A 13,134-nucleotide genomic window follows, 5' to 3' on the forward strand; every position below is an offset into this window, starting at 1 on the left:
TTCAAACATGGAGCACTAAACCCTGAACCTCAGACCCCAGCTCCTCCCCGGGCGGCCTGCCTGGGTCTGTAGCCAGGAAGGTATGTGGTCACCTGCCCGCCCGCCCGCCCGCCCTAGCTACCTGCCTCTCCAGGAACCTGCCTGCACCTCAAGGTCTGTAGAGATGCCCGGTCAGCGCCCTGGGCAGGGGCTGCCCCCAGCAGCACTGGTTTGGGGTCAGTGCCAGCCTCCACTGGGGAGGTAGGAGCAGTAGGTGACACGCTGAAGGCCACCCAAGCTGAAGTGGGTATGGTCCCAGGCCCCTCAATGCCCAGGCTGGTGTGGGTGCCCTCACTGGTGTGGAGAAAAAGGTGCTACCATCCTCACTCCGGTTGAAAACAGCCAGGACTGCTCCGGACTTCAAGTCCCCACCCACAGGCCTCCTCTGGGGGCCACCCCGCCTGCCTGTCCAAGTTCGGGTCCTTAGTCCTCTGCCATCAGGTGCTTTGTCTGCCCCAGGACACAGCCAGTGTGGGGGACGGGCCACACTGGGGTGCTGCAGGGTAAGGGGCACGCAAGGTCCCCTTCCCGAGGACCCACCCTAGGCCTGGCCCTGGCCGCAGCCTGGCCAGCACGGGGCACAGCCCCCTGGGTGCAGGGCCACCCATCCCAGGCACAGCCCCTGCCCCTGGAGCTCACTGTCCTGCGCGGGGACAGCTGGGAGCCCAAGCTGCTGGCTAGCGGTCCTGCTGGCCGTGGGGGCCACCAGGGTGCAGGGTCATGAGGTGGTGGGTGCTGCTCGGGCACATCCCTGGGGGTGGGGGGTGTTATGCGGCACTGGCCGGAGGTGGGGGTCCTGGGACGTGTTGAATGATGCCTGTCTCCTGCCTGGGGTCTCGGGGTGTTTCTAGCCTAACGTGTTGGTGACCCTTATTGTTCCGTGGCGTCCTTGTCCTATGTCGGACCTTAGGTCCTACTGCGAGGGGTGCCGTCGTGTGGGGGACCCCGGGCCGTGTTCGTGGCGTCCCCGTGGTGAGTGGGGAGCTGGGTTGTGCGGTGTGTTGCAACCCCGTCATGGAAGGGGTCGCAAGGCGTGCGGTGGGGCCGCGCGGTCCCGTCCCGCCCGCTTCCCCGCTGGTTTGCGGTTGTGGCGGGGCCGCGTGTGGGTTTCTGGGCCCCGGCGTCGGCGGCGGGACCGGAGCCCTCCCAGCCGCGCAGGAAGCGGCCTCGGCCGGAAAGGGGGCCCCCGGCGCCGCCGCCGCCCCCGCCGAGCGGCCTTCCGGAGGGCGGGGCCAAGCGGAGCCGAGCTGGGCCGAGTCCCAGGTGGGCGGAGCCTAGAGGAGCCGAGCGGGGCCGAGTCCCAGGTGGGCGGAGCCTAGAGGAGCCGAGCGGGGCCGAGTCCCAGGTGGGCGGGGCCGAGCAGGGCCGAGTCCCGGGCGGACGGGGACGAGTGTCAGGCGGACAGGCCCGAGCGCGGCCGAGCGCGGCCGAGCGCGGCCGAGCGGCACCGGCGCGGGCGGGGGAGCGCGCGTTCCTGGAAGAGCCGGCAGTGGGGCGGTCGCATTCCTGGCCGGCGCTCGGCTGAGGCGGACGCGCGGCCCAGACGGCGCGCGGGGCGGGGCGGCGGCGCGGCGCGGGGCGGGGCGCGGGGCGGGGCGGCGGCGTGAGCTCAACGCCGGGCGCTCAGTCCGAGCCGGAGCGAGCCGCCGGGAGGATGTACGCCGATCCCCGCGCCGCCGCCGCCGCCGCCGTGCTTTGAGGGCCGCCTCACAGGCGCTCCGCCGCCCCGAAAGCCGCGCTCGCGGGGGCGGACGGGCGGGCCGCGGAGCCGGCGCGGGCGGCGGGGTGGGCGCGGGCAGGGCCGGGCCGGGGCGGCCGGCGGCGGGCGCGACGCGGCCGGCCAGCGCCGCCGGGACGAGCCGGGCGGGCGCCGCGCGGTGGGAGGAGCGGGGCGGCGGCGGCGCGCCGCGCGAGGACGGCCCGGCGGGCCCCGCGCCCGCGCCCCCGCTCCTCCCGGGCCCCTCGGCCTCGGCCACCGCGGCGATTCGCGCCTCGCGGCGCCGGCACCTGCCCGCGCGCCCCCCGCGTGCCCCGGGCCCGCGAGCGTTGGCGTTGGCGTTGGCGGCGCGCGCAGGGGCATGCCCCGCGCCTAGGGCCCGGGGGGCGCGCGGGGGGCGCGCGGGGGGCCCAGGCGGCGGGCGCGGCGCGGGGCGCGTGGATGTGGCGCCGGGCCCGGGCGGCGGCGGGCTCCAGCGGCGGGACCCCTTCGCCCCGCCCGCCTTCCCCTTCGCGCCCCCGGGCGAGGCCGAGGCCGCGGCCGTGATCGTCCGGGAGCCGGCGGCGGGGGGGGGCCGGGGCCGGGGCCGGGGCCGCCGCCGGGGCGCGCGGGGCGGCGGCGGGGGCCGCGGGGGCCCCGGCGCACGGGATCGGGAGCGGCCCGTGGAGTCGGAGCGCACCATGGAGGCGGCGGCGGGCGGTCGCGGCGGCTTCCAGCCGCACCCGGGGCTGCAGAAGACGCTGGAGCAGTTCCACCTGAGCTCCATGAGCTCGCTGGGCGGCCCGGCAGCCTTCTCGGCGCGCTGGGCGCAGGAGGCCTACAAGAAGGAGAGCGCCAAGGAAGCGGGCGCGGCCGCGGTGCCCGCGCCGGTGCCCGCCGCCGCCGAGCCGCCGCCCGTGCTGCACCTGCCCGCCATCCAGCCGCCGCCGCCTGTGCTGCCCGGGCCCTTCTTCATGCCGTCCGACCGCTCCACCGAGCGCTGCGAGACCGTCCTGGAGGGCGAGACCATCTCGTGCTTCGTGGTGGGCGGCGAGAAGCGCCTGTGCCTGCCGCAGATCCTCAACTCGGTGTTGCGTGACTTCTCGCTGCAGCAGATCAACTCGGTGTGCGACGAGCTGCACATCTACTGCTCGCGCTGCACGGCCGACCAGCTGGAGATCCTCAAAGTCATGGGCATCCTGCCCTTCTCGGCGCCCTCGTGCGGGCTCATCACCAAGACGGACGCGGAGCGCCTGTGCAACGCGCTGCTCTACGGAGGCGCCTATCCGCCGCCCTGCAAGAAGGAGCTGGCCGCCAGCCTGGCGCTGGGCCTGGAGCTGCGCGAGCGCAGCGTGCGCGTGTACCACGAGTGCTTCGGCAAGTGCAAGGGGCTGCTGGTGCCCGAGCTTTACAGCAGCCCGAGCGCCGCCTGCATCCAGTGCCTCGACTGCCGCCTCATGTACCCGCCGCACAAGTTCGTGGTGCACTCGCACAAGGCCCTGGAGAACCGGACCTGCCACTGGGGCTTCGACTCCGCCAACTGGCGGGCCTACATCTTGCTGAGCCAGGACTACACGGGCAAGGAGGAGCAGGCCCGCCTGGGCCGCTGCCTGGACGACGTGAAGGAGAAGTTCGACTATGGCAACAAGTACAAGCGGAGGGTGCCCCTGGTGAGTGTCCCCACCGGCCTCGGGGGAGGGAGCGGGAGGGGCGGGGCTGGGGAGAGGGTGGGGGCCTCCTCGGGCAGGGGCCCTGTCTCTGCAGGCTGAGACCTGTGCAGCTGCCTCCCCCACGTCTCAGGGTTTCGCTTTGTTTGAAGGAGAATCAGGTTAGCTTTAGAGTCCCCCGGATGGTCCTGTAGCTGGGGAGGCAGGCCCCCTCCTGCCTGACCCCGAGGACTAGGCAGCCTGCCTGGCAATGGTCTCGCAGTTGCCCAGAAAGGCCGGGAAGGGCAGGCCTCAGACCTCGGGACGCTCCTGCCCGGAGTCCTGGGAAGTTAGACCTGGGCTGGGCCCAGGCTGGAGCCTTCGCCAAGGCCTTCCTGCCTCTGGGTACCTCAGGAAGTGTCCAGACCAGGTGGGGGCAAAGGGCACTGCCATCCCCACATCGCTCCCAGGCTCGCAGACCGAGCGAGGGGTGCCCGCCCGCCCGCAGTCCCCGCAGACGGGACTTGGCCCGGCCGAGCCTTTCCGTGTGTGCCTGGAAGTCCTGGGAAGCCCTCAAAGGCAGAGCCCGTGTCCTGGCGCCCTGGCAGGGGGCCGAGACTTGGGGACTCCAGCTCTGTCTCCCTGGGCCTTCCAGGGAGCGAACCCAGAGTCCGTGTGAGGGTGCGGGCCACGAGCGCCCCGGGGCCGTGAGCTCGAGGGGCCTGTGGCTTGCAGTTCGTTTTGGAGGCTCCCACGTCCCTCTCCCTCCGTCTCAGACGCTGGAGGGCAGGGAGGGCAGGGAGGCCAGGCCGGTGCTGTTGTGTGCCCGGCCGGGGCCATAGGTGGTCCGGCCCCTCCCGGGACCACTGGGCACGGAACGCAGTCTCCGAGGTCCTCACCAACTTCCCTTGGCCTGGCCCCCTCCCCACGAATTTGCAACTTTCCTTTTACATTTCCAGGCTTATTAAATCGCGCACAGAATGCTGCCCTGGCTCAGCTATTCTTGGAGGCCTAATTAATTCAGCTATTGCATCAAACTTCTTTTTCTGAATCTGTGAATAGAGGCTCCCGCCTCATCTTCTCTGGGCGCCCCTCCAGCCGAGTGTCAGTCTTGGGGAGCGGAGGAGGGGCTGGGGAAAATGAGGGCCTGTCGCCTGTGCTTAGAGGGGGCCGCCACGTGTGTGTGCTCGCCTGTGTGTGTGTGTGTGTGTGTGTGTGTGTGTGCTCGCCTGTGTGTGTGTGTGTGTGTGTGTGTGTGCTCGCCTGTGTGTGTGTGCTCGCCTGTGTGTGTGTGTGTGTGTGCTCGCCTGTGTGTGTGTGCGCGCGCACGCGTGTGCTCGCCTGTGTGTGCTCGCCTGTGTGTGTGCAGCGGCGTTTCTGCCCTTTCTAGACCAGTGCCCAGGTGGCAGCTGTTTGCAGACTGGGGGTTTGCCATGGGGCAGCGGGTGTGCGCTGGGGGGTGCTGGTGGGAAGGCTGTCGGCAGGGCTCTTCGTTTGAGGCGGACTTGGCTCTGGGAGGCATGCTGGGCCCTCCCTGGAACTGGGAGCCTTTCCAGTTTGGGGCGACTGCACCCTGGGCAGCCAGCGTGGCCTGAGGGGGGCCGTGTGCAGGACGGGTGGGTCCTGGCCGCCTGGAGCTGGCGGGCGGGCGGGCGGGCGAGGCCACGGCAGGTCCCTCACCTTCAGAGTGGACAGCAGAGGGTGTTTTGTCTGGCAGGGCGTGCCTGCATCTGTGTTTGTGTCCGAATCTGGGTCATGTGTGTGTTTGCGGTCTCCTGCCGTCCCGGGTTGCCTCTGTCACAGCCGCGGCGCCCTGAGCAGGCCCTGCGTCCTCAGGCTCAGGGAGGGCGCGGCTGGGGCTTGGGGCCCAGGCGCCGTTGGGAGAGAGGAGCCACAGACCGGTGGTCGGGGGGGCACACGTTCGCACTGGCCGTCTCGGCAGATGGTCAGCGCTGCCCCTTCCGCTTCAGCGACCGCCCCAAAGCCGCTCGGGAACCGCACGTACGGATTTAAAAGAACTTCCCAAGTGGCCGGCCTCCCGGCCTAAGTGGCAGCCCAGCCCTGTCCTCGGTGGTGGCCTGGGCCCGAGGTCTGGCCGTCTGGCCGTGCGTCCCCCGTCTCTGCCGGCTGCGCCTCCAGGGGCTCCTGCCTGCCCTCCTGCTGCCCCCCCACAGCCACCCCTCACCCCGCCTCTGGGCCCTTCCTGCCAGCCTTGCCCCCTTGCCCCGCTGCCGTGGCTCTGATGGCACCGTCGGAGTCTTGGGGTGTGTGGTCCCCTTTAAATCTTCCCAGCACAGCCGTGTGCTCGTGTCCACATGCCAGAGGCACCACGTGAGGGGAGGGTCTCGGCCTCAGGGTGGGGGACCCACAGCTGCCCAGACTGTTTGCTCTGGAAGCGGCCGCCTGGGAAGACCCCTCCCAGCAGCGCCTGCCCAGCTGCGCTCGCTCCTCCCCCTCGCCTCTGGACAGCGCGTTCGCAGGCCGTGTGGTGATGCCTTCACTTCCTTTGTGGCGCCTTTTAATGTTTCTGATGAGCCCAGAATGAGGACGGGAGGCAACAAAGAAGGGGCCAGGACTGCCCTCCGTAGGGGACAGGGCTCCCCTGGGGCGGAGGGTCCTGTGAGGAGGAGGAAGTGCATCCCGGGTGTTGGCGGCCGAGGGGTCGCCGGGTCTCCTTCCTGCCAGACGGACACTCGGTCGGCGCTTCTGTGCCACGGGCGGTGGGAGGGGTCGGGGACCTTCCTGGTGTTCCCAGGCCCCGTCGCCTGCGCTCGCCCGTCCGTCGCCTGCGGCCCGGCCGTGGGGGCTGGTGGTTCCTGTGGTTGCCCGGGTGGCACCGAGCGTGGGGAGGGTGCCAGCTCCGGGCCTGGAAACCCTGCGAGGGCGGCCTCTCACGCGCAGGCTGGCGGCCTTCCTCGGTGACGCCTCTGCTGTAACGGGTCCCAGCGAGAGGGCTCTGGGCCGTCCCAAGCCACTTCCCAGGCCCCCCCCGCCTGCTGTCCGGGGGCGTCCACAGCGCGTAGCTGGGTGGGAACCGCCCGGGGCCCTCGCTGGCTGTGTGACCTTGGGCGCGCTGCACCGTCTCCGTGCCTCCGCTTCCTCACGTGTGACACGGGGACGTTGGACGTAGTGGCAGCTGCTTCCTCTCGGGTGTGGAGGTGTCGGTGTCCCCGGGGTGGAGACGTGCCGTTTTGCTGCTGGGGACATGTGTCACAGAGCTGAGGACCTGGCCGCTCGGCCCCCCGCTCGGCCCAGGGGCTCCGCCTCCCCCGGGGCTTGTCCGGCGGCGGCGTCTGGGCCACGTTGGGCTGGTCTCAGCGGCACAGGTGCCGTCGAGGAGGAGACGCTGGCCCTCCTGCCGGGGACCCCAGGGGCTGCCCTTTCGGGGGACGCCAGGGCGGGGCGCTGCGTGCGTCCCCGGGGCCCCAGCAGGGCTCCTCGGAAGTGCCGTCCCTCTGTTCCTCTGTCCTTTGGACACCGAGTCCCCGGAGGACTCTTCCCCGCAGGGTGGCCCTGGCGTGTGGCTGACGCGTGTTCGGGCGGCTGGCCCACTGGCCCACGGGGTGTGGCGGGAGCGCCCACGGCTGGACGGTCTGTCCAGGTGGACGCTGTTCTCCCTGCGCCGACTGGCGTTTCCCTGGCCGAGGACCTGCTCCCTCAGGCAGAGACCGGGCGGCCGGCAGCCTTGAGCAGCCTGGCGTCTCAGGGTCCCTGTTGGGGGGTGACTGCGGCTCTGAGGTGCGGAGGCAGGGGGTGCGGTGGGGCCCGGGACCTCTGAGCTAGAATTCCCACGGGAAGGGGGTCCCATCAGGTGGAGCCGCTATGGCCAGCGCGCTCCCTCCAGGAACCCCCTCTTCGTGGGCAGCTGTGCTCCCCCAGGGCCACCGGGACTGGCAGAGATTTCGAGGGTCCACTGTCCTGTGTTCCCTTGGTTTGCTCCCTGTTTTTGTGGGGTTCCGTGAGGATTTCCTGGTTCCAGACCGTTGGCTGAGAAGGTGGGGTGCCAAATCGGGTGATGCTTTGAGGGGAGGCTCCGGCCCCCCCCCCCCCCCGCAGAAGGATGGGTCTGTGAGTCAGTCTGGACGTTAGGGTAAAGGTTGCGGGGTGTCTCTCAAGCGGGGAACAGCGGCTGGTCTGCCCTGCACCCTGTCATTGGCCGTGGAGCAGGGGAAGGGGGGCTGCCTGGTGTCCGTCTGTCTGCAGCGAGCGGCCCCGTCCGGTGGTTCTCCAGGAATGGCCCATCCCCGGGCCCAGCACCTTCTTTGGAGCCGGGCTGGGCCCCTTGCCTTCTGGGGTTTCCCTGATGTGGGCATCTCGCTTGGGGCAGCAGGTCACTGAGTGGCCCTCACCTCTGACCCTGCTGCCCTCGGGCCCCCCACGAGCGGGGCGTTGAGAGCAGGGTCGCTGCCTGGCCGGGCGTGGGCTGTGCCGTCGGTGCTGGGTGTCGGGTGAGGCAGATGGGACGGGCGGGGAGGAAGCGTGACCCCAGCCCCACACCGGCCACCAGGGCTTCCGGGCCTGCACCAGGGCCGTCGTGGGAGGTGTCTGTGCCCGCGGCCGGCGGCCGGACTCGGCGGCCGGAGACTGTTACACAAGCAGCAATAATGTGGCTCTTTCTAAGGATTGCGAAAGCGAGGGAGGGTTTCTCGCTGGAGGAATTATGCAAGTTTCAACTGAAATGTTTTTTAAAAGTTTCTTTGTTTTGAGTCAAAATACACAGGCTGGATCATTTCCTTCAGATGGGTGAGCACTGGCGGAGGAGACGGCGTCCCTCCTCCCCGAGGGCCGTCCCCTCCTGCTGGCAGCCACCGGGGCTGCGGCGGGCGGGCGGCGCGTTGGGATGGCGGCCGGGCAGCGAGATGGTGGACGGGCACGCCTTGTGCTTACGAGCCGGCTCAGACGCGGGGGGCGGGCAGCACGTTGGGATGGCGGCCGGGCAGCGAGATGGTGGATGGGCACGCCTTGTGCTTACGAGCCGGCTCAGACGCGGCGGGCGGCACGTTGGGATGGCGGCCGGGCAGCGAGATGGTGGATGGGCACGCCTTGTGCTTACGAGCCGGCTCAGACGCGGGGGACGGGCCAGACTCGCAGAAGGAACAGGAAGTCACTGCTCGGGAGCGTGTGGGGTGTGTGTCTGGCCAGCTGTTCGTGGGAACTGGGTGGCCCCGGCCCCCCCCCCCCCCAGCCTCCTGCCTGAACTCGGGGGGCGGGGCCCCAGGAAGACCAGGTGGGGCTTGTTCAGGTGACGTCTGCTCAGGAAGCACCTGGCCGCCGGGCCGGGTGGGCGAGGAGTGGTGGCCGCTGAGGAAGGAGGACGGGGCTCTCCAGGAAGATGGGGTCTCCAGGAGCCCTGCCCTCCCAGCAGCTGGCCCCGTGGCCGTTGGCTGCGCCAGGCTGGCTGTCTCTCAGGTGGCATTGCTGGGACAGCGGCGAGGAGGGGCCCAGGGAGGTTCTGGGGTCCTCCGGTCACCCCCACGTGTGTCTGCTTAAGGCTGGAATGAAGGGCCCAGCCCTGGCCGGTTTGGCTCGGTGGGTAGAGCATCGGCGTGAGTTCTGAGGGGTCAAAGGCACATACCTCGCCGAAACCGGTTTGGCTCAGTGGATAGAGCGTCGGCCTGCGGACTGAAGAATCCCGGGTTCGATTCCGGTCAAGGGCATGTACCTTGGTTGCGGGCACATCCCCAGTGGGAGGTGTGCAGGAGGCAGCTGACGGATGTTTCTCTCTCATCGATGTTTCTAGCTCTCTATCCCTCTCCCTTCCTCTCTGTAAAATATCAATAACATATATTAAAAAAAAACTAAAAAAAAACAAAGGCACGTACCTCCGTTGCAGGCTGTGGCGTGAGGCAACCAGCCGGTGTGTCTCTCTCGTCGATGTTTCTGTCTCTCCCTCTCTCCCGCTCTCTCTAAAAACCAATGGGGGAACGCCCTCAGGTGAGGATTAACAACCAAAAAATTAAAATGAAGGACTTAGGCTCGGGCACGAGTTTTATTTATTTATTTATTTATTTAAAATATATTTTATTGATATTTCACAGAGAAGAAGGGAGAGGGATAGAGAGTTAGAAACATCGATGAGAGAGAAACATCGATCAGCTGCCTCCTGCACACCTCCCACTGGGGATGTGCCCGCAACCAAGGTACATGCCCTTGACCGGAATCGAACCCGGGACCCTTCAGTCCGCAGGCCGACGCTCTATCCACTGAGCCAAACCGGTTTCGGCTCGGGCACGAGTTTTAAAGGAAGTGGTGGGAACCAGAGCGGGGGGGCACCTGCTGGCGGAGGGAGCCCCTTGCTGGGCACCCAGGGCCCGTGAGTGGGCGTTTTGGGGGGAGGGAAGCATCCTGGCCCGAGCCGGGAGAGACCAGACTCGTGGCGTGGGCATTGCGTCCTCCCTGTTCCACCTGTGTGACTTACGAAGGCTCACGGGGGTTGGCGGCGTCGGTAGGAATTCAGGCAGCCGCGGCGTGACTCTGGACGCCCAGCCCGCTGCGGTCTGGCTCCCCGATGGCGCGCTGCGTTGTGGCTTCACCGGGCGTGGGGGCGGGGGGCTTGGCCACAGCCGGGCCCCTGGTTCCAGGCCCCGGATAGACACCCATCGAGGGGCTCACGGAGGCATGAAGTCGATAGGGTCTGTTAGCAGCTCTGCTCTCGACGGCTGGAGAGGGGAGGGGGGCGGAGAGCCTTTCTCGGGGTGCAGTGGGGGCGTTTGGCAGGTGGCTTGTCCTGCCCTGTTTGAGTTTTGAAGACGATGGCTCGCTCAGGTCTGTCTGCGTGGGCCGCTTGGAGGAGCCTGGGGCCACGCCGACGGGGCACCCGACACGCGCCTGCCGCCCGCCGAGGGACGGCGTCCCCGCTGTGGCCCTGCCTGGCCCAGCCTGCGAGGTGCCCGCCCTGGCTCGGCTTCCCCTGGGGCGTTGGCTGGTTCCTTGGAAAGAAACGTTTTTTTTTTTGTTGAAAGCGGGCTTCCTGCTTGTTGCAGAGAAACGGGGCGGTGGGCAGGGCAGCCGCGGAGGGAGGTCGCTTGGGGTGCAGGCAGGGGGAGGCGCAGCGGGCACCTGGTCGGGCTCATTCCGCCCCGAGGGTGGGCGAGCTGCAGCTGGTCTGAACCCACGTGTGCGGTGGTGAGTCACCGGTGGCCGCTGAGCTGTGTGCCCCCAGCCCCAGGGTAGAGACCCCCATGTGTGGGTGGCACCAAGGAACCGGGCTGACGGTGCCAGAAGCAGTCACGTGGGGGTGGGGGGGGGGACGCATGTTGGGGACACTCGGCAGGCGCCGGGTTGCCCGCGTGCCCACATCGCTCTTCCTCTGCCAGCGGGAGCTGTCGGCCGCTGGGTGTGACGTGGTGTCTGGGGAGTGGTCTGGAGCCATGGTCTCTGGTCCCCCACTTTTCCCAGCTGGGCGGGGGCTCCCCAGGCCTCTCCCGGCCACGCATCCTGAGAGAGCCACTCGCTGGGGGAAGGAGCGCATGTCCGGAGGCCGAGGCCCGGTCTCGCCTCACGTGCCGTGACCCTGGGTCAGGAACGGCCCCAGTCCCATACAGACAGCCCACGTCCTGGGGATGGGTGCAGCCCCCCCGGCACTGACAGGCACCAGGGACCCCCCCCCCCCCCCCCGCCGCCACGCGACCACGGTGCCTGGGTGACCTGCGAGAACCTCTCGTCGGGGGCTGGCGCCACCATCTCCCCGGGGAGCGTGCCAGCTCCTCCCGCTCGGCCCGTCTGTTTGCCGTCGCCGTGGCGCTCTGTCCCCATCCCAGCCCGTGGCGCTGTTTGGCAGCTCAGGCCTGCGGGTGATGGGGGGCTGGTGCCAGGCTGTCTCCGCCCCCACCTGTGGGTCCCGTCTGCGTCTGTGCAGAGCTGGGGCGCGGGTGGCCCTCGTGCTCGCGGTCCTGCTGGAGGCTCTCTGGCCGCGGGTCCGCGGAGCTGCGTCCGTGGCCGATGCCGTGCTGCCTGCCATCCCGAGGCCGCGCGTCCTTCTGCCCGGCCGCCGGGTTTCGTGTGGACTCGCTGCTACGCTTGCCCGGCAGAGCTGGGCCTGGGCGGGGCCGGGGGTGCCTGGGCGGGCCCGGGGGTCCAGCTGCGGGGAGCACGCCCATTCCGTGGACCGTGGGTGGCAGAACAGTGGGTGCTGCGCTGAGAGCCGTGTGGGAGCCCCTGCCTGGAACGTTGGCGTGGTTGGGCCGGGTCCGAGCAGCCCGGTCTCCTGGGCCCGCGTCCTGGCGGGGCCCTTCCTGAGCAGTGAGCCCACGCGTGCCGGGCTCTGCCGGGCAGGGCTAGCGCTGGTTGGTGGAAGGTCAGCGTGGCCATCTGCACTGACCCGTTGCCACTGGAGGGTGAGTGTCTCTCCAGTGGCAGGGCTGGCGCTGGGCAAGCACGCAGAGCGGCCAGGGTAGGCGGGCAGCAGGGCGCGCCCGGAGGGGGGGGGGCTGGGGACCCGCTCCCTGGAGGAGGCAGGGGCCTGTCCCGGTGGTTCTGGGGGCGTGGGGGCTGGCGTGCCGGGCAGCAGGGCGGTGCCGTCATCACACTGCACCATGCCCGCTGGGTGGGGGACCCCCTGCCTGGGGTCACGCCCCTGACGCCCCTCACTCACCTGGCCCTCCCTGCTGCTGCCCGCTCCCTGAGGTTACAACTGATTTGCCCAAACCATTAAGAGAATTATGCTCCCAAGTTGAGTGATATGCAAATGTAGTCAATTAAGCGAGGGGATTTTAATTAGCAGTTTAAGTTCATGTGTGAAGTGCCTTGCCTTAATTACTTGACAGTTTTGTTGTAAATTTGCTAAGTTTTTTTGCAGAACTATCAAAACTGTGATTTTTTTTAACATCCTCGTGTGCACGAAGTGTCGCCCGCCTGCCTGACCCTCGTCGATTTTGTCTCGATTTACAAAGGTCTTCAAACTGTGAAGACTAGGTGAGCTGCCGGCTGCCTCCGCGCGGCTCAGCCAGTGGGCGGCTGCTTACCCGGGGCGGCGGGCGTGGCGCCGGAGGAGGAGGGAGAACCCTCCCCAGAGGGGCCCGCAGCCCTGGCAGCCCCGGCCCTGGCCCGGCTGGAGGTGAGCCAGGAGGCCCGCCTTGGAGGTCCCGAAGGGCCGTGACCGGCGGGACCATCGAGGAGCAGTGGCCCCAGCGCTGGGAGCTGCGCCGTGAGGGGCCCTCGACCTGTGGGCCAGGCTCCTGGGCCCCGAGTGCACGCCGTGTCCCTGCTGCTGCCGGCCCGGCGACGCCCGAAGCCTCCCGCAGCCAGAGCGCGTGTGCGGCCGCGGGCTCCGGAGGGCGGCGTGTTCTGCTCTGTCCTGGAGCGCGGGGGAGAGTGGCTTTGATTCCCCGCGGCCGCTGTCAGCCGTCTGGTGTTGGGGTCCCTCTCGGGCCGTTCGTGCCGACTTCATCGCCCGTCGGAGCTGGAGGCCGCGCGTGCTGCCAGTGGTGGCGTTTCCTCTGACACGGCGGCGCCGAGCTGTGTTCCGTGCCGGGTCGGGCTCTCGGTGACGAGGCCTGTCGCTTCCCTCTGTGAGCCCTGGAGGCTGAGGACGAGCCGGGACTGCAGGGCAGCCCACACGGCTGCTGTCCCCGTGGTCCCGGCATCTGGGGTCCTGCTGGCCGTGTAAGCCGGTGGGAGGGAGGCAGGGGACCCTGGAGGGCTGGGGAAGGGGTGGCGGGCGCCGGTGGTGGGCCACGGGCCTGGGCCTCTGCCGGGCTGCTCAGCCAAGGAAGTCGTGGCTCAGGGAGCTGTGGCCAGCGGGCAGGGCCTTGC

The 13,134-nt window shown here is 69.1% G+C and overlaps 1 protein-coding gene across 1 annotated transcript in view; it reads left to right on the forward strand.

Moving 5' to 3' along the window:
* The first annotated feature begins 2,177 nt into the window (after positions 1-2,177).
* Positions 2,178-13,134, forward strand: part of SKI (SKI proto-oncogene) — a 53,003-nt gene continuing 42,046 nt past the window's right edge. The window contains exon 1 of the mRNA XM_080656281.1: positions 2,178-3,405. Coding sequence (XP_080512407.1) covers positions 2,437-3,405 — 969 coding nt within the window. The 5' untranslated portion in view covers positions 2,178-2,436. The remainder of the gene's footprint in view (positions 3,406-13,134) is intronic.

This window comes from Plecotus auritus, assembly GCF_963455305.1.
Source record: "Plecotus auritus genome assembly, chromosome: 2".
NCBI classification, from domain to species: Eukaryota; Metazoa; Chordata; class Mammalia; order Chiroptera; family Vespertilionidae; genus Plecotus; species Plecotus auritus.